The sequence below is a fragment of the Peromyscus leucopus genome, chromosome 15 (genome assembly GCF_004664715.2).
Source record: "Peromyscus leucopus breed LL Stock chromosome 15, UCI_PerLeu_2.1, whole genome shotgun sequence".
NCBI lineage: Eukaryota > Metazoa > Chordata > Mammalia > Rodentia > Cricetidae > Peromyscus > Peromyscus leucopus.
Window position 1 is genome coordinate 60888169 of NC_051076.1, and position 20051 is coordinate 60908219.

The window sequence follows — 20051 nt, forward strand, 5'->3', positions numbered from 1 at the left end:
TCAGGTCCCTGGAACAGCATTGGGGTGGGTGTGAGCCACCGTATGGGTGCTGGGGCCCGAGACTGGGCCCCGCACCAGAGCAGCCAGTGCCGCTCTGCGGTTACAGCCTCAGGTATTGTTTCTCAGGAGGTCTCGGTCCCAAGCCTTTGAAGCCCCCTCAACTTTACACCCACGATCACCACTGTGTGGTCTCTGCTGGGCTCATGTGATACATGAAGGATCTCTAACCACACCTCAGAGCGGACTGTGCCCCACGTGCCATGGACTCACGAACTGTGCTTGGGTGACCTTAGCTCAGTCCCCACTGGAGCTTTGTGCACACTGCGGCATTTGCCTGCATGTCATTCCTCAGTGCGCTGCTGATACGGGAGGTCTTTTCTTTTTTTATTCATTTTACATGCCAACCACAGATCCCCCTCTCACCCCCCCCAGTAGGTATTTTCTAATGTCCCAAATGAACAGATACCCACACTTCAAAAGGCATAAAGAACATTCTGAGACAGTGCCTTGTAACCCAGGAAGAGCTGAAGCAGTGGGAACCGAGTGAGGCGGCAGGAATACCCTGGAGAGAGAAACACAGCACGCCATAGACAGCAGTCCTTTTATTAGATAAACAATTCCACTTTAGACCAACCCTCACCGTAGAGTTCCGTCTACACCCAGGAAAGCAGACGCCACTGTCCTTCGGGAACCATCTTCTGCTTGGCCTGACACTCAGGCCTCATCAGTATCTGTGGGTTTCTAAGAAGCAAAGTCCAGCACCTCAGAGAAAAGTGCTGTGAAGCCTAGGGGTCAGCACCTGGCCCCCACACACAGGCCCCTATTCACACACAGATGTGTCTGCGAACACTAAACCGATAAATGTAAATAGCTTTTTGTTTTGTTTCTTACAAAAATAACACAGGGTTTGTGCAGTTCTATCAGTTTTTAAAAATCACACAGGCAGAATTTACACTTCACCATAACCATTTTTACTTTGGATTCCAGGGGGAATTTTAGGTCCCCGAATAATTTACAATCACCAGACAGAGGTCGTGCAGTGACACACTCAGGCGTGCTGAGCCGCACACGGGACGGGCCATCCCCCTGTGCCGGCCGCTGCAGCCCCCAGCGCTCACAGCTCCAGGAGCCAAGCCGCCATCGCGTCCTGCCCTCTGGCGTCAGCACACACACCAGGGCGCGCTCACTGCAGGGAGATCGACGTTCCCAGGCTGTGTGGTTAGCATGTGCTCACATGACGCCATTGAATACCGCCCCCAGGCAGGACACAGAAGTAAAGTGCAAAGGCAGGGGTGCAACGGAGGAGGGAGATCCAGACAGATAGACAGACAGATAGACAGACGGACACGCACACACAGAGCTAATTTGCAGCCACATCTCAGGTACAGATTGATCAGAAGGAATACATTTGGCTACAGTGTTGTGGAAAACCAAGCTGCAATTCTAGTCTTTCTACTAGAATGTTCCAATGTTCATCACATAGCATAATAAGCTGACCTCCGGTGACTGGATAAACAGACTGTCACATGGCAGCTTGAGAACAGATCCTGGGACTAACTGCTACCTCCGCCCTATCCGGAACCTGAGCTAACAGATACTCTAGTTTGCATATGTGATACTAAAGAGGACAACCACTAAGTGTTTACACAGATGACTGTCGCAGGACAGTGAACAAACTCTGTCCCCCAAAGTGAGGCCCACACTGTGTGGTTTCCTCCACACAGGCCATCTCCCCCAGGCAGAAGTCTTTGATACCTCAAATCTGCCCCTCTGGCTCAAGCTTGGTGCTGGAGATGGCCCTCAATGCTGGTGTGACTCCTGCTGCTGGCTGGACGAGGTCCTCTTGGTGGCCCTCAGGTGTCCATGGCAGGAGCTGCCTCTCCTCCTCCCCACTAGAAGAAGGAGGTGTCTGAGGAAAAGGCACCTGCAAGTCTGAAGTCCTCCTTGGTGAACACGCTGTACATGCGCTGTGGGAGGGCTTTGGAGTAGGGTGCAGGCCGAGGCACAGTGGCCCTCAGGATGAGCTCCCGGCCTGCAGGAGGTGGGAAGTCTGAAACCGAGTTCTGTCTCCTCTCCTCTGGGCAGCCTGACCTCTTCAGCTCCTCCTCTGGCAGAGCCACTGCGGCAGCCTTGAACAGAACCAAATGCCAAACTCAAGAGCCAGCTGGAAGCCACACTACCGAAGGGCGGATGAGTAAACACGAGAAACACACAATGTCCTGCGGGACTTGGAAATGCATCATGTCCACTGTGTGTTATGATTGCTCAAAAGAACAAAATGGAGAAGCAGGAAGCTGGAGGCAGCGTGAGCACTAGCGAGGCAGGCAGAGGCGGGGGGCTGGCACTCTGCTCTGAAAAGCGAGGGCATCGTGGCGCCTCAGCAATGGTGGAGCTGCCCTGGGGTCTGCATTTCTTCAGGCAGAGGTTAACAGGCCAGACTTGCTCAAGTCTGAAAAGCTGATTTTTTTTTTTTTTTTTTAATCTCTACTCTCTCAGTAAGTTCTTTTTAGATTCTCTTGCCAAATCAGAACCAGAAACACTGGCTTTGTTTGCTGGGCACTAACGTGACTGTGAGCTGACAGATGCCCATGGCAATGGCCACAAAGGAAAAGTTTGTTGAGGGCATCCGCTTTGACATCCACTGCACCAAGTGCAGCCCAACAGAGCCTTCGTGACTCAATACTGTCCTCCACTCATGATGCCATTGCTCAGGAAGTTCTCTGGGCAATGGAAACATGAAGTCACCTTAAGCTGCACAGCCAGGGGATGCCAGATCCAGCCGGTTAGTTAAGATGACCTTATGAAGTTAGAGGGATGGGGACGGACGAGGAACTATGAGGGACAAAGGCCATTTTGTTACCTCATCAGAAGACTCAGTCAGCTTGAGAAAAGTGAGAAAAGAAACAGTGATGAAAGGGAGCGGGTGAGGTGGTTAAGGAGCTGGGCGACTCCAGGTCACTGGGGGACAGCATGCACTGTGTGGGCAAGACTCCACTGGGGGACACTCTGAAGGTGCACAGAGCCACACCACAAGGACACCAGGCTGCTGACGTGGTCAGTGCCTCAGGCTCATGCACCTGATGGCCTGATGGGTGATGTGCAGAGTGGGTCAGTTATGAGGAAATGACTGAAAACCCTCACTCTTTCTGAAGAAGATGCTGTTTAAAAAGTGAGTTGACAGATAAACCATGAATTTAAGAACTGGTGTCTAGGAACAATTCAACTTAGCAAAACTGGAGCAGAGTTGGCTAATTCTGCTGAATTCCATTTAAATGTGTACAGACCCAAACCTACCGAGTCAGGGCCAACTTTATAACAAACAGTTCAGATTTTCATATTTACATTTGTTTTGGGGTGTGTGCGTGCACATGCTTACACCACAGCAGCATCTGGTAGTCAGAGGACAACTTTCAGGAGTGGCTTTTCTCTACCATGTAGGTTCTGGGGACTGAACTAAGGTCATCAGACTTGGCAGCAAGTGTTTACACACTGAGCCATCTCACCGTCCTACAGTTTATAATTGTGAAGAAAAGTTCTAATATGTAAGTTAATATATGCTATAACAATTTAGCTAAGTCTTCCATATAATTAAATCTTCATTAGTAAAATTGGTACAAAGTATCAGCTCATCATGAAAAGTTACATGAATAAAACACGACAGTTCATTGGAGCTGAGTCAAAATGCAGCCATGTGCTCGTCATCACAGGGGCCCCCGAGAGCACTCCCTACCAGGCTGGACCCTGGAGACTTTGTCACCTTAGTCATGAGGAAGACCTGCCAAGCCAGCGTCCTCCTGAGATCTGACGAGCAGGGTCTCCAGCCTGAGTGACGAAGCGCATGCTGGTACGTCAGCAGTGAATGCTGACAGGAGGAAAGAAGGACTGGCCTGTTTTTCTAGCCTCTGTGTGGTTAGGGGAGACTAAGGAGACCACTCCAGTTTAGGGGAATCACTCTGACGAGCACTGAAAATCTGGACAGTTCTGGTTTTAAGGCTCCTTAACTCATGATTTTCTTAAAATCACTGGAGAGTGAGTCTTCCCTGTTGAGGATGCTGCCTGTCCACCTCTGCGTATTAAATGTTTCACTGGTGGAGATGCACAGCATGTGAGCAGAGGTGCCGGGGAGGGACAAAAGGCAGGCATTACTGTCTCCTAGAAGTCATTCATTTATAAGCAAATAAAGTAATTTGGTCTTTAACTTGAAAACTTAAACTACCCCCATATATATTAACTTTCAACTACTATAAATTCAGAACAATGTAATGTATTTGACTATAATTCTGAGTTTCTCAATTCGGACTGGCAACTCTTAGCCCATGTGCTAAGTTGTTTTGTTTTGTTTTTTGTTGTTGTTTTTTATGTCAACTTGACACAGGCTAGAGTCATCAGAGGGAGCCTCAATTGAGAAAATGCCTCCCTAAGATCAGGCTGCAGGCAACCTTGTGGTGTATTTTCTTAATGATTGGTGAGGAGAGCTCAGCCCTCTATGGCTGGTGTCATCCCTGGGCTGGTGGTCCTGAGTTCTGTAAGAAAGCAGCTGAACACACCATGAGGAACAATCCAGTAAGCAGCACCCCTCCGTGGCCTCTGCATCAGCTCCTGCCTCCAGGTTCCTGCCCTGCTTGAGGTCCTTCCTGCTCTGACTTGCTTTTTTTGGTCACGGTGTTTTATCTCAGCAATAGCAACCCTCAGACAGCCTATGTGTGCACCAAAGACAATTCTACTTGGTAGAGAATGACTGTCTGAAAGCTGAGCTGGTGTTCTTTTTTCTAGTGCCGTCACATTCCAGGTTAGGGAGAATTATATTTAGTGCACATCATAATATTTTCACCTGGGTCTCTGTATTCACCTGTGGGTACCAGCACATGAGTGTGCATGTATGTGTGTATGCATGTGCACATGTGTGCTTGACCACTACCCCTTAATCAGTAGTGGAGTGGCTACATATCTTAACCTCCTACTTTCAGGAGTGGAGGGGATGATGAAGATAATTTTCTTTTTTTTTTTTGGTTTTTCGAGACAGGGTTTCTCTTCGTAGCTTTGCGCCTTTCCTGGAGCTCACTTGGTAGCCCAGGCTGGCCTCGAACTCACAGAGATCCACCTGGCTCTGCCTCACACGTGCTGGGATTAAAGGCGTGCGCCACCAGCGCCTGGCAAAGATAATTTTCTAAACTGGATTTCCTTCTGTGCTAAAGCCTGTTTCCACAGACCTCACAGTCTGAAATCCTTTTCCTCTCAAGTCAATCTCTACCACAGACTAGTTAGAAACGGGAAGGTATAAACAGTTTCCCATACCATAGCTCTGCCCTTGCTAACTAAGTCCCCACTAGCTTCTAGAACAATGAGTGTGAGATCCTCCTAATCTCCAAAGTTTAGGTCTGAACACACTTGTCCTTTTCCTTAACTCAGTGGATCTCAAAGCCTTGGAAGCCCCGGAGTCTGACTCTTGTGTGCTGTCAGCCTGCTGTGGGACTCAGAATGTCATCCTGGCAAAGGCAGGCAAGGGACTCACATACCCGCTGAGCATTCACAAAGAGCTTGTGGATGATGCGGCCCGCATGGCCTCTTCCAGCTCCGGTGACGGACACTTCGGGGTGCTCCAGCAGGCAGCTGACAAACCTAGAGGAGGCAGATGGGAAGGAAGGGGGTGCTCGTGAGGCGGCCTGAGCCTCATCCGGGTGGATTCCAATGACAACTCCTAAACCCACCCACGGAAAGCGGGAATGACAGAAATGCCTGATCCTAAGAGAACTGAATGTCTCTGTCTCTAGTCAGAGGGGCAGGACTTCTTCATTTTGTTCTTTCATTCCTGGGTTTCCATCAATAGCCCTGGCTAACCTGGACAGCTAACCATGTACCCCAGGCTGGCCTTAAATTCAAAGTAAACCTCCTGCTGACTCAGCTTTCCAAGTGCTGGGTTTATAGCCAAGAGCCACCATGCCATCACACCTCAGAATTTTTATACTTTTTCTAGTAGACTAGCAGCTTGTCCTGCAGACAGCCCGAGGCACACAAGGAACAGTACCTCTCAAGGTCTTCTTTTTCTTCCTCTTGCTCACATTTCTCAGTTCCAAACTTGGCCTTCAGGGACCGGGCTCGGGCTATGATGGCTTCCACGTTAGTGATCTGCAGGATGATTTCCTAGTGGAGAGAGAGGCACAAGCACTGAGGATAACTGAGATGCGGCGTCTTTAAAAACCTTTAGGAGCCAAGGAGCCGGCTCAGCAGGGGAAGGCACTCACCACCCCACGTCAAGGGTGGAAGGAGAACCAATTCCTTCCTGACCTCTGACCTCCATGACATGTACGCACACCATCTTCACCATCCCATAAATAAATGTAGAAAGAAAATTTTAAAGTAATTACTGCTAGGTGGGGAGAGAACTCTTGGCAAGACCCTGACACAACACTTACTTCCAACTTCTTGTCTTCGGGACTGGGAAAGTGCAGAACTTTGCTGGAATGGGCTATGATCTGCTTTATAATCTTCTTAACTGAAGGAATGTTTTCCAGACTTTCTGTTATGGAAAGATAAAGAGACAGTTAAAATGGAAACCAAAAACACTTCTCTGGAAACGCACTTAGGGACTAATCAATTGCGGCGACATTTACCTTCTTCCTTTACCTTGAGAACAGCTGCATGAATCACACACGGCAGGAGGTGCCGAGCCAGGTCTGCAGGCTTCTGCATGGCCAGGTAGTGCAGCACCTGCAGGAGACGCAGAGGACACAGAAACTGCGGTGGCGTCCCTAGGGCACGGCAGCCTGGCAGAGGCGAGGGTCTGCGCTAAACCACTTGGGGATGTAGTGACTACTTTTATACAGCTCCTGTGTCTGTATGGTATGCGTGCAAACGAGGACCATGCAGAGAGAATGAGGATGATCTGTCTGTAATCACAACATGACACGACAGCTAACAGCAGAGTGCTTCCAACCTAGGAGTTTTTGAGGGCATTAGATATAGCCACTAATGCTGAATGTGTAAATACTATCTTGTAACTATTTTCTCAGTATTTGTAAACATTGTCAGTGGCCTTCCACAAGCTGCTTCTTTTCTAACAGAAACTCTATCATTTCTTCTTGTAAACACAGAGACATGTGTAATACACGGACCCTCCCTTTAGTTGGCAGCAGGAAATACAGGCATCATCTCACAGTGGGGCTATGAAGATGTTCATGGGCTTCACCACAAAACAGATATCTCCCAGAACATGCGGACCCTCTGTCTTACGTCCACTCACACACAGAAATACAGATGGAATTTCTTCCTTAAAGAATAATGTATGTACTTTTTATAGTTTGATCATTTAATGATGATCTTTTATTACTTTTATTACTGTTGGTCACTCAGAAGACAAACCTCTTGGCTCGTCTGTGAGGGTTGTCTATCTCAACTAGACTGACTGAGGTGTGAGCCTGGACCTAACTGTAAGCGGCACCATCCCATGGGCTGAAGAAGTGAGCAGAGCACCAGCATTCACTCTCTGCTTCCTGACTGGATGCCATGTGACCTTCCACAAACAGCTATCTAGTTGCACCAACAACTATGTGTCACAGAGACGCCGAGAAGCCATCTTTACTGCATACTAGATTTCTACATGGATTGGCAAATTTAGTAGTCTGTTTCATTAGAATATTGAAGCACAAATACCACACTGTTTAAATACAAACCCAGTCCTGTTCCCTGATGATTCTTCCTTTTCAGTCAAGTTTGAGCTGTTTTTACATGCTTATTAAAAAGAAGAGTTCACTCACTTAACACAATTCAACACTGTACAATCAGTAGGACAGCCAAACACCACTCTCAAAAGAAATCCATTTAAGGCCAACTGTGTATCAACTCCACATCTGAGGCTGTTATGTTTACTTTCCCAAATGAACATTAGTATCAACTAAACTGGCTACATAATAACATCTTTTGGTATTTTTGTTGTAATTATGGTGAACTTACTGATTAACTGAAGGTAAAATGACCTTTTTTGAGACAGGGTTTCCCTGTAGCTTTGGAGCCTGTCCTGGAACTCAGGATAGCCTTGAACTCACAGAGATCCACCTGGCTCTGCCTCCTGAGTGCTGGGATTAAAGGCGAGCGCCACCATGTCTGGCCCAGTAAGATGATTTTAATGATGTTCTATGTATTAAGTGTTTTTATGGTTTTCTTCAGATTTTAAGTATTTCCTGTTAAGTTTATGACTAGTTATTTTATATTCCTCTCACTTATATAATGATGAGAAAATTAATATACATCTTCTGAGTGGCTATTTATTTGTATACAGAAGTTCTACTAATTGCTATACAGACAACTATGTTATGGGCCCATGTTCTGATTGGGCTGTTTGATTTACTGTTTAAGTTTTTTTGAGTTCTTTGTACATTCTAGACATGAATTCTCTGAAACATGAAGACCTTCTGAAGCTCTTCACTCTCATGAGGTCTCAAGAGTCAATTGCTAGCCTCTTTCTTGAGTGACTGGAGTCCTTGTCAGGAAGTCCTTACCTATGCTTCTATCCTGAACTGTTTCCCCTTAACTTTTCTCTTCTTTCTTTTTCTTCTTCTTCTTTTTTTTTTTTTTGGTTTTTCAAGACAGGGTTTCTCTGTGTAGCTTTGCGCCTTTCCTGGAACTCACCCTGTAGCCCAGGCTGGCCTCGAACTCACAGAGATCCACCTGGCTCTGCCTCCTGAGTGCTGGGATTAAATGCATGCACCACCACTGCCCAGCTTGGAGTTGATTTTTATACATAGTCAAAGTCAAGGATCAAGTTTCATTGTTACATATGCTGATATCCAGGTTTCCCAGCACTACGTGATGAGTGGTAGTTTTCTAGTCCTCTCTATGATATCACTAACGTGTGGTTTATTCTTCTTGGAGCCCCATGAGTATGTTTCTTTCTCTTCAGTCAAAATGAATCTTTCAAATATCTCCTATAGAACTAGTTTGGAGGCCATGAATTCCTTCAAACTGATTTTAAAAAAAAATTCTTTGAAAATTTTATCTATGTATACAATTTATTATCTCATCCACCCCTACTCCCTCCTTCCAACTCAGGACCCACCAAGTCTATCCCTCCTGACTTCATGTCCCCTTTAATTTGATTTTCCATGTGGAGTTTTAATTTCTCCTTTAATTAGGAAAGACAGTTTTGTGGGTACAGTAGTCTAGGTTGGCAGCTGTCCTTTCAGAGCTTCAAATACATTCTTCCAGCCACGCTAGCCTTGAAGGCTTCTGTTGAGAGTCAGCGTGACTGACGGGCCTGACTACATGCACCTTGCCATTTCTCTCTTGCAGCTTTCCATGTCCTTTCTTGGTTCTGTATGTTTACTATCTGGATTATCATACAACATGGAAAGTAGTTGTTCTTTGGTGTTGTCTGTCTGAAATTCTAAAGGCCTCCTGTTTATGGGTGGGCACCTCTTCACCTATATTTGGGGAAATTTCTGCTGTACTTTAAATGAAAATATTTTCTGTGCCTTTAGCATGAAATTCTTCGTCTATGAATAATTCATAGATGTGGTCTTTTCATAGGGTCCCACAACCTCAAATGTTCTGTTAGCACCTTCCTACTAAATTTTTGTTTCCAGCATTTTTTCCCTTTACTGAATTTCAATTTCATATCTTTTGTTACCTTCCTAGTTCATTCAGCTCTTTAGTGGTGTCTTGGAATTCATTCAGGACTTTGTGACCTCTGACTTTATGTGTATATGTGCACCACTGGAGTCACAGACGGCTGTCAGCCACCATGTGAATGGTAGAAATAAATCCAAGTCCTCTTTTTTTTTTTTTTTTTTTTTGAGACAGGGTTTCTCTGTGTAGCTTTAGGGCCTTTCCTGGAACTCACTCTGTAGCCCAGCCTCCCGAGTGCTGGGATTAAAGGTGTGCGCCACCACCGCCTGGCCAAATCCAGGTCCTCTTAAAGAGCAAGTGCCACTAACAGCTGAGCCGCCAGCACCAGCTTTAAGACTTCTTTAAACGTACTTACAATCATTCTTTTTAATTACTTCAGATCTCACCTGATTCACTCATGTTGGAGGACATGACTACTGGATTCATGATTTTTTTAAGCACTCAGGTTGCTATGGTTTCTTCCTGTTTCTTGTGTTTTGTGTTGAGATTTATGCATCTGGAGTTAAATGCCCTTATTTGCTCACTGACGTGTTTACAATGTTAACGAGAGACTAGGTTATTGGAGGGTTTTCTCTGCTAGAGTGGTGTTCAAGGCACGAGGCCCAGCCCCCTGTATGTCCCTGAAAAGAGAATACTGTGACTGCTCGTTGGAGCCTGGATTCTTTTGCCATTCCCTTCTGGGCTCCACAAGGCTTGTCATACCCCTGGGTAAGCCTTCTCAGATCAGTTCACAGATGGCTGGTCACAGCCCTGAACAAATCTGGAGGGCCTGGACTGTGTCTGTAATCTTTTCAAGGTCAAGTTCAGGTAACCGATGTTGGCTCTGTCAGTGGGCAGTCCTCCACAGGTCAGGTGACGATGCTGCTCCTTCCTCTGAACAGTCATACAGTTGCCTGGGGGAGAATGGCGGCTCCACCTCTGAGCTGTCACTCTGATGTTGGCACACCATTTGAAACCTGTCTAATTTCTTTACAGATCGTTTCTGATTACATTTCACCTTAGCACTGTGGGGTTCTCATGCCGAGTTCCTTTCCCACAGTCAAGAGGCATCTTACTGGCAGGTTGCAGTATGAACGTAACACTTGAACACTTGCTCCGAATTTCCCAAGAGTGAGATTTACCCAGGGTAAGTCTGGGGTAGAGACGACTCGAGCCTGTCACTCCTCCCTCCTCTTCTTTAAAAGGCCTGTGCTGGCCTACAGACCTTGTCTGCTATGATGCTTATGTAAAATGAAACTATGTATATGTGGTGCTTACAATACCAATGCTGCATTTTTGCTTTTAAACATGTTTTATACGTGTGCGCCCTGCCCTTCTCTACTCTGGCAACATCACAACTGGAAAGTGCCATCTTCTCCGGTTTCTTTAACCAAGTAAGCAGTGGGAGGTGGACCGTCACCTTTCGTTTCTGTAGAGTACTTAATTCTCCCCTTATTTACTTCTTTCTCTGTCCCTAAGGGGTACCCTCTCTTTTCTACAGACAGCCATGTATTACTTAAAGATGGAAACAGGTCCTGAGAAATTCACCACTGACTTCATTATGCATGAACATGAAAGACCACTTAGGACAAACCCAAAGGATGTGTCAATCACGGGACACAGTCCAGCCTCTTGATCAACCAAAGGCACGTGAACAACAGATATCCGAGGCTGGGGCCACGATATCATGGCTTAGTTAACTACAGGAAATGCACCCCAGTAACACAGTTGTCTACTATTATAACCAAGTATCATGTACACACAAGGCTGGATGTGCAATACTTTCACACAGCTGGCAGAACCTCACACAGGTGTGTAAGAGCCTGGCCCTCTGATGTTCTGATAACTAAAACACAATGGGGCAACAAGGTCTTATCTTCTGTGACCATCCTGACCTCTGGGGTCCTGCAGTATCATGACGCAGCATCTAACAGTGATGGATTCTCTCCAAGGCTCCACGGTTGTCCCTCTCTTGACTCTGAGGACTGCTGCCCCTCTTCCTGCATCCACAAGCTTACGGCAGAGGCAGCGCCACTGGGATCTGGCTCATTTCCTTACTCACTGTCAGTCTGAAGATCTCTATCATTTCTATCTCTAATAATGCTGGAGGCATGGATTTACTCACTGTTAAATTTACCCATGCGGATGATAGAAGGGTCAATCAGGAACCAGGGAGGCCCCTATTCTCTACAAGCACAAGCATTTTTTGTTTTGTTTTGTTTTTTGAGACAGGGTTTCTCTCCATAGCGCTGGTTGTCCTGGATCTCATTCTGTAGACCAGGCTGGCCTCGACCTTACAGACATCCACCTGCCTCTGCCCCTCAAGTGCTGGGATTAAAGGCGTGGGCCGCCACCACCCAGCCTGAAAGCATTTTTATACACATAAAGTCTGATTGTTTTTCCCTTTTCAACTGAAGACTTTGAACAAGACTCGTGTACTCAGATCCCCGCGTCTCAATATTTCCCTAGTAACTTTCAATGAATTTCTTAGGACGTGCTCATTTTTATCACTTCTGATATAAAGTATGAGACACTATGATGCAAGAGTTCTATATAAACCACAACTGTCTTTACAACTAGCTCTAACACATTAACTATGATACTAGGTGCCCAAAAGCTTATAGAATTTCAGTGTTTTGCTGGTTAAGTGTGTGCAAACTGTCATGTCTAAGATTTAGTAATAATTTCCTATTACCTTTTCAGCCTCTCGGGTGTCATCAAACAGTCTCCTCTGGCGTCTCGCTGGAATGGGCTTAGCCGTTTCCCAAGCTTCCACCCACATGTTGCTGGGGATCTTCATGCGGGCACTCAGCTCTCCCTTCAGCACCACATTGCCCTTCTCGTCAGTCACCTCCTCTTCAATGTAGTCCCTGGGCGAGTACCACCTCACAAAATCTTCTAGAACACAACCTGGATTAGCTGCCTAAGGCGAAAATTCAGCAAAAGAAAGTTTAAAAAAAAAAAAAAATCAACATTTACTGACAAGCCTATTTGCAAAATCATATTCACACTTTAAGTTTGAATAAGCACATTTAAAATGGGAGATGTTTACAGGAGGAACATTTTCATATGATGACTTTGTACAAACTTTGTAGTACTTAACAAAGTACTTAACAAAGCAGTTAATGTAAAGTGTGGTAAATTAAATAATGCACAGCTCAATCAGAATACCACAGTGACAGACACTGTATTTTTCATCTCAGTTAGTCAACACCAGCACTGCAATAAATATCAGCTAGCCTTACCCATGTTCTATTATGCAACCAAACTCTAAGGTTTAGTGGAAAAACACCAGCATCTAAGCTTCCATGCTGTTAAGGAACTGAAATCCCACTACCATTGTTCAGGCTTCTAAAAGCAAACATTAAAGTTCCAATCACTGCACAAGTACCTAGAATTAACAATTATTTATGCCAAACTCTTTTCAGCAATTCTACTTTCAAGCCTCGAAGATAAAAGAACCTCACAATGCTTGTGGTCAAGTGTCCAGTATTATTCACAGAGTACTAAGGGTGGGCATGGTAAGCACTGATGGTGAGAACGGTCTGTTTCAAATGTGATGGCTAAACTTATGGGGTTTAAAGTCTAGCCTGAGCATCCCTCAACTAAGGAGTTCTTCACTAATTCTAGAATCTATTCTTGTAAGGCAGCGCCACAGTGTGTGACAGTGACTAGGGATTTATGCACAGAGGTCTGGATCCTACCCAGGAGGCACACACATCTGAGTAAAGACAGTGTGATGGCTATCTTTGAACCCTGACTCATACACAAAGTAAGCTTAATAGAAAACAATATTCAACTCCTGTGTTACAGCCCTCCCCTGCCCTAAGTTCTTAGTAATACACCAGGCTGGGCGACACTACAGCCATGGCTTATCTTCTCTTAGCCGTTAAAGGATTTATCACAAGGGGTGGCCCAGAGTAAATCCTTATGATGTACGGCTGCTTTGTGGCACACATCCAGCCCCACCCTGGAATCTCTAAGCAGCTTTAATAATAAATTGCTCCTATGCAGAAAGAGAAAGGCAATCCATATATTTAGAGCAACTATTTACTTTTAAAAGCATCTCTCCCACACAGCTGTGTTTCTAAGAACCCCCTTACACGTGTGCCTCTACCTACTGGTTAAAACAATGTCATAGATTTGGAGGTGCCCGGCTTCATCCAAAAGCATTTAACCAGCCGCAGTTCTGTCCCTGCACAAGGTAGAAAGAACTGCACAGTCCCAGTCTGTAATATCTTCCTGTGCATACCTCTGCACAGAGAAACTAAACTAGAAGACAGCTGGAGGTCGGAAGGAAAACTGCAGCGGGGGTGCACATTTCTTGCTGTACCCATCCACACCAGCTGACTCCCTTCTTCTTGGTCTTATCCAGAGAGAAATTTGGCTTCTCTTATCCACCTTGTCAACTATTTTCAATACTGCACAGCAGAATAAAAGCCACCAATTTCTGTTATTTTCAAGCCGAGAAGAAAAGGCCCCCTTTTCTCGTCACTGACCTCTAGCAGGTAGGGAAGAAAGTGGGAAAGGCAGTCATGTGGTGCTTATGTTTAAAAAGAAAACACAAGTATTTCAGAAAGAAACCAAACTCAGGCCATCCTGCAGGACAGATGTGGACTGAGACGGGCTATGAACTGGGGAGACAGAGGCCACTGTGATGGAAGAGAAGTTCAGAAGTTCACGAGTAGAGAGGGAAGCCTTTGGCCCACTGGCCTCCTCATCTGAGTTCTTGTTCACATTCAGGTTGAGCATTCTGTAATCCAAAATACATGGGGCTGGAAGTGTTTTGAACTTGTTTTAGATTTGTGAATTTTTATAGACACAAAATGAGCTTAGAATCAAGTCTAAACATGAAATTCACTTACTTTTCATGTACACCACATATATATATACACACTATGATAATTTTGTGTGTGGAAGTCTCACAGTGTGGAATTTCTACTTATGGTGTTAGGCCAGCACTTTAAAGTGTCAGATGCTGAGGGCTGGAGAGATGGCTCAGCAATTAAGAGCACTACCTGCTCTTCCGGAGGACACTGGTTCAATTCCCAGCTCTCCTATGGTACACAGATATATATGCAAGCAAAATAGCTACACACATAAAATTAAAAAGTTTCAGATATTGGATCACGTAGTATCTTACAGTTAAGGACAAATCAAACGTCACTGTTACCCGAATGCTGGGTGTTGTACACCCAAGCATTCATCCAGGCCCACCATAACCTCCTCCAGGTAGCAAACACTGACTCTTCTGAGAAACTTCCCATAACTGGTCAACAAGTCAGTTACGTCTCTGACCATGCATTCTTTGACGACTAGTCAGTTAGACATAAATCTTCTCTCATAAGCTCAATAGACTAAATACTGTATATCTCCCTCTACCTACTCCGTGTGTGGCGCCCAAATGTTTGTTGAGTAATAAAATTCACATTAAACCCCAAGAGTTTCCTAAAAGCCTTAAATTGGCCATCCAGCCTGGTCTACAGAGTGAGATCCAGGACAGGCACCAAAATTACAGAGAAACCCTGTCTCGAAAAACAACAAAAAAAAAAAAAGCCTTAAATTGGTTAAGCACAAACAAATGAAAAAACATCCCTACCACAAAGAGAATTTATTCAATTCTCAATTTTGGAAAGCAGGTTAATTTTCTTTTTTCAAACCTAAGAAGTTGTGTCTGATATGTCCTTTGGGGGCTGAGATAGCATTTTGTAACAAACACTTAAAAAAGACACGGCCTCCACGTCACAGTTTCATCCCAGAATAGCTGAAAGTGGCCCCAGCGCTCTGAAGTGTGGCCCACCTTGAAGGACTCCATGTCGGAAAGCAGACAGGCACTCTGCATGCGTGCGCGGAGGTGCGCCCCCTCAGCAGATGTCCCTAATTTAGCTAAGACCTCAGACTGCTCTTCCAGCAGGTCTTCTGTCATGGGTGCTGGTTCCTGTGAAGCACCAAAGGACAAAAGTTACCAGTGGCCCCGGTTAGACAAAGTAGAACCATAAAAATAGAATAAAGAGTTATTTCTGCTCATGTCGCCATAGCATACAAATTTGAAAGAATTCAGAGAAATGCAAAGCTTAACAATCCTCCATTTAAAAAGTAACAAATTAAGAATAAATGACTCTCTGGTGTCCTATCCCTGATGGACAAGACTACCAAGTTTCCCTTGTCAAGAACTCAAAGCTAAGACAGGGACTGGCATTTACTGCATACGTTTCTGCCTATTAATGGTGGAGAAATGAAGTCCTAATGATTATGTCATCACAAACTGCAACAAAAGGTTTTAGTGCAAAAAATGGGCTGAGACTGATCACTGTTAGAATGACCAGTCCTGATGGGAGGTCACAAAGGTCTGTTTCTTTGTTCTAGAGCTACCATCCACCACTTTTAATTAACAACAATTAAGTACCAGGTAAGCCTCGCTGACACACAGGGTGGACAATGACTGGTGAGGCAGCATGGCATAGTGGTTCACATAAACAGTCCCCAAGGCAGTAAGTCTATACTGGAATCCCATTATGGGACCTCATTCCTTTCAGAGGCTCTTTCTGAAGGCTAAGTCCTGGTACGCACTTAGTAAACACTAGCAGTTATAAGAAAAACACATATAAACCTCATTCTCTCCCTCAAACTAAGTATGATTATTAAGCAGACAGGTTTACAAATTACATGAGCTTCTACTGAAACACCACACTTCTGAGCAGAGGCCTTCACTCTTGCTATTACAGAGCTATTTTTATAGCTGTGAAGTCACAGGAGGGAAGAGAAGGTTTAGAAAAATTACTAAATAATAAATATGAATGAACCACTAGTACAATAATATACATGAATCCAAAATAAAAACTATGCTTAAGCCCGCCGGCGGCGGCGGCGGCGGCGGCGGTGGTGGCGGCGGCAGCGGCAGCAGCAGCGGCGGTGGTGGTGCACGCCTTTAATCCCAGCTCTCGGGAGGCAGAGCAGGCGGATCTCTGTGAGTTTGAGGCCAGCCTAGGCTACAGAGTGAGATCCAGGAAAGGCGCAAAGCTACACAGAGAAACCCTGTCTTGAAAAACCAAACCAAAAAAAAAAAAAAAAAAAAAAAAACTATGCTGAAAGGGTTAGCCATATAAAGACACGTGTAGCTAGGCATGATGGTACACGCCTGTAATCCTAGCACTTGGGAGATGGAGGCTAAAAGATCTGGGGTTTAAGATCATCCTCAGCTTCAAAGACAATTTAACACCAACGGGGTCTACATGAAACCTGACTCAACTTTATTCCTTTCTCCCCACATCAAAAGCCAAGAATATTTCTGTCCTAGTTAGGTTTGCTGTAGCAATGCTGACCAAAACCACCTTGAGGAGGAAAGTATTTTATCTTATAATTCTCAAGTCAAAATCCATGGCTGAGGCAAGTCAGGGCAGGTATTCAGGGCTGGAACCTAGCGGCAGAAACTGAAGCTGAGGCCACGGAGTCAAGCTGTTTCAACTGGCTGCTCTCTGACTTGCTCAGCCTGCTTTCTTATACAGCCCAGGACCACCTGCCTAAAGGTGGCACCATCCAGCAGGCTGAGCTTCCGTCCCAACATCAATCATTCACCAGGAAAATGTCTTATGGAGATAATTCCTCCAGTGAGGTTTCCTCTTCCCTGGTGACTCTTTGTGCCCACATTGACAAAAACTAATCAGAACAAAACTGTATTATCCTGTGAACATATAATACAAATGTTCCATTTATATTTTATTTATTTATTACTGTATGTGGACCCATGACATATCAAGCAAAGGGGATCACATACAATAATCACATGCACTGTTGGTGAGGATACAAATCAGATTAGAGACAGAGTTTCGTAATAGCTACGAAAACATTCCATGATATATAAACCAGTCAGTTCACAGGAAATCATGGGCAATAACATTGAAGAATGCTTAGGTTCATCAAAAGTCAGGAAAATAGCCAGGCATGGTGGTGTACACTTTAAATCAGCAGTCAGGTAACACAAGCAAGCAGATCTCAATGAGTTCAGGGCCAGCCTGATCATCATAGTGATCAGGGCTACATAGTAAACCCTTTCTCAATAAGTAATTTCAGTGCTAGAACCTTACTGTACTTTCTTGCTGAACTGCACACACTAAACATGGCATCATATGAGAAAGGAAGAAAGTGCGAGCTTATGTTTCCACACCCTTTAATTTACCACCGATGAGAATGTAAAACAGGTACAACCTTTTTAAAGGGAGCTTGAAAACATCTATCCACTTACCTAGGAATGCCATTTTTCTTATGTAACGGCAGGGACTCATGATACAAACCATAAAAGAACAAAACCTCGCAAATGACATGCACCATGATGAATAGGAATAATTAAATAAGCTATGGCTCTTCCATATATTAGAATATTATGCAGCAATCATAAATGGCACAGATGTACATACAATGGTAAGAAGTGACCCTCAAAACAGGATAAACAAAGAGCTGAATATCAGTGCACACATTCAGAAACAAATAAAATCCTAAGTATCAATATGCTCACATGAATGCAAAGAAACAAGCAGAAACATTAACTCAAACTAGAAATAAGAGTTACTTCTGAGGATAAGAGCTGAACCAGTGGGCAGTAGCTTGCTATTTTTACAATAATAAGTACTCACATATCACTTATGCAAAAGTCAACCACCAAAAATGAATTGTTCTTCCCTAGACACCAAGTTCTGTCCTAATGGTTTAAAGTGGTTTTAAAAAATGTTTGAAGAAATAAAAACCATCCTAATTGAAGGGCTATTATTTTTGTTCTTTCCATTCCATATTCTTGGAGTATTCCATACTCAGTTTAAGAAATAATAATTCCACGAGGCTCAGGGACCACTGTGGAAGAGGAAAACCTAACCTAATTAGCATCTCTGGACATGACAGGCCACTGCACTCACTGGTTCACAGCAGCTGTAGCTGCCTGCTTAGGACCAAGCCAGTCAACATTCCAGCATGGAGTGGGAAGGAGTTCATGAGCTCCCACCCATGAGGAGCCATGGATAGGCGGTGGCTTCCAAAGAGAAGAGAGTCAGTTTTCCTTTAAGGGTGTGGCTCCTGGTAGGCCGACCATGTTCCAGTGGATGGCTCCAGACCCAGGAGTATATGGGCAAAAAAAAAAAAAAAAAAAAAAAAAAAAAAAAGGAGTTGATGGGCTATTAAAAAAAAAAAAAAAAAAAGAGGATACAAAGCTAGGGAGGGTAGGGAAGGTCCAGATTCTATAAGTCAGGGGGAGGAGGTGAGAGTGAGTATGATCAAAACACACTGAATGGAATTCTCGAACTAATAAATCACCTTATATATGGTGAGTACTATCTACTGAAGCCTCAAACCACCACTCAATTTCAGAGTGACAGACCTGAAAGTTCCACAGTTCACTTCAATCCCAAACCTAAAGAGACTAAAGGATCTCCCCTACCACCAAAGGACACTGAGTTGGAAGGCCTGGCGCACACACCTGGGTCACGGGAATGTAGAGAGGCTCCCCGTTCTGCAGCAGCGTGAGCTTCCCGTGCTGGTGCAGGCGTCCTTCCGGCTTGAAGTTGGCCGTCTCCTTGGGGCCTCCTTTCTTACCACCCTCTTGCCCATTTCCTTTAAGGTCTTCAGTATCACTGAGGCATTCAAAGAATTCTTCTTCACTATCGCTCCAGGAATCCCAGGATTTCCCCACTTCTCCCTTTTCCTTCTCTGTGTCTCTGAGATGGTCCAGGCCAAGCTGGCCCCCTGAATATGCATTAGTTACATTATCTGAAGGGCTCGTCTTTTTCCCCTCATCACGTGCTTTCTTTCTTTCAATACAACAATTTAACATCTGAAGAAAAGAGAAATAACATTTATGGCTGAATTAGAGAAAAGCAAAATGTATCAACTACTTGGGTATTTCTTTCTACTCTTTCCCAGGACCTTGCTAAGAATTATAGGGATTATAAGCAACCCAGGAGCAGCACAAGGAAAACAGCCTATATAAGCCATTACTGTACTTAAGTGTTACCTTAAGCTGTGTGTGTGTGTGTGTGTGTGTGTGTGTGTGTGCGTGTGCGTGTGTGCGCGCGCGCCGGGAAACAGTTACCTGTAGTTTCTGATGGAGTAAACAACATCTTAGATCTGGTGGGCCACTTGTTAGTCTACCAAATAAAGAGAAACAGCTTAGTTTAGTAAAATTCTATCAGATAAGCCTACTTATACACGGCCATATTTTTAGCTATATTGTTACAAAGCTAAAACTAGGTTTCTTTACATAAGCAAGCCAGCTTCCAGGTAGGTATATATGATTAAAAGTTTAAACTTAGTTTATCCTCCTAGCTCACAATCAACAGCAAGTAAGAGACACGTGAAACCTAAGGGCAAACTCACAACAGCTTCCAAGCTAATGAGAAACCTGAGTCTCTAAACCCCCCACAGAAGTACCAAGTGCGCAGTACTTTGCAAATCACACAAACTAACGT

At 44.7% G+C, this 20051-nt stretch overlaps 1 protein-coding gene across 3 annotated transcripts in view; it reads right to left on the reverse strand.

The window, feature by feature from the left end:
- Positions 1-584: 584 nt before the first annotated feature.
- Rab3gap1 (RAB3 GTPase activating protein catalytic subunit 1) overlaps positions 585-20051 on the reverse strand; it is a 62032-nt gene continuing 42565 nt past the window's right edge. The window contains exons 16-25 of one of the 3 annotated variants that reach the window (XM_028874937.2): positions 19676-19730; positions 19064-19417; positions 15401-15538; positions 12296-12523; positions 6612-6708; positions 6414-6517; positions 6026-6141; positions 5517-5619; positions 2861-2881; positions 585-2129 (exon numbers count right to left, since the gene is read on the reverse strand). In XM_028874937.2, the coding sequence (XP_028730770.1) occupies positions 1893-2129; positions 2861-2881; positions 5517-5619; positions 6026-6141; positions 6414-6517; positions 6612-6708; positions 12296-12523; positions 15401-15538; positions 19064-19417; positions 19676-19730 (1453 nt within the window). In that variant the 3' untranslated portion in view covers positions 585-1892. Of the gene's footprint in view, positions 2130-2860; positions 2882-5516; positions 5620-6025; positions 6142-6413; positions 6518-6611; positions 6709-12295; positions 12524-15400; positions 15539-19063; positions 19418-19675; positions 19731-20051 lie in introns of those variants that run through there. The other 2 variants (XM_028874938.2, XR_005093033.1) reach the window with 2 other exon arrangements.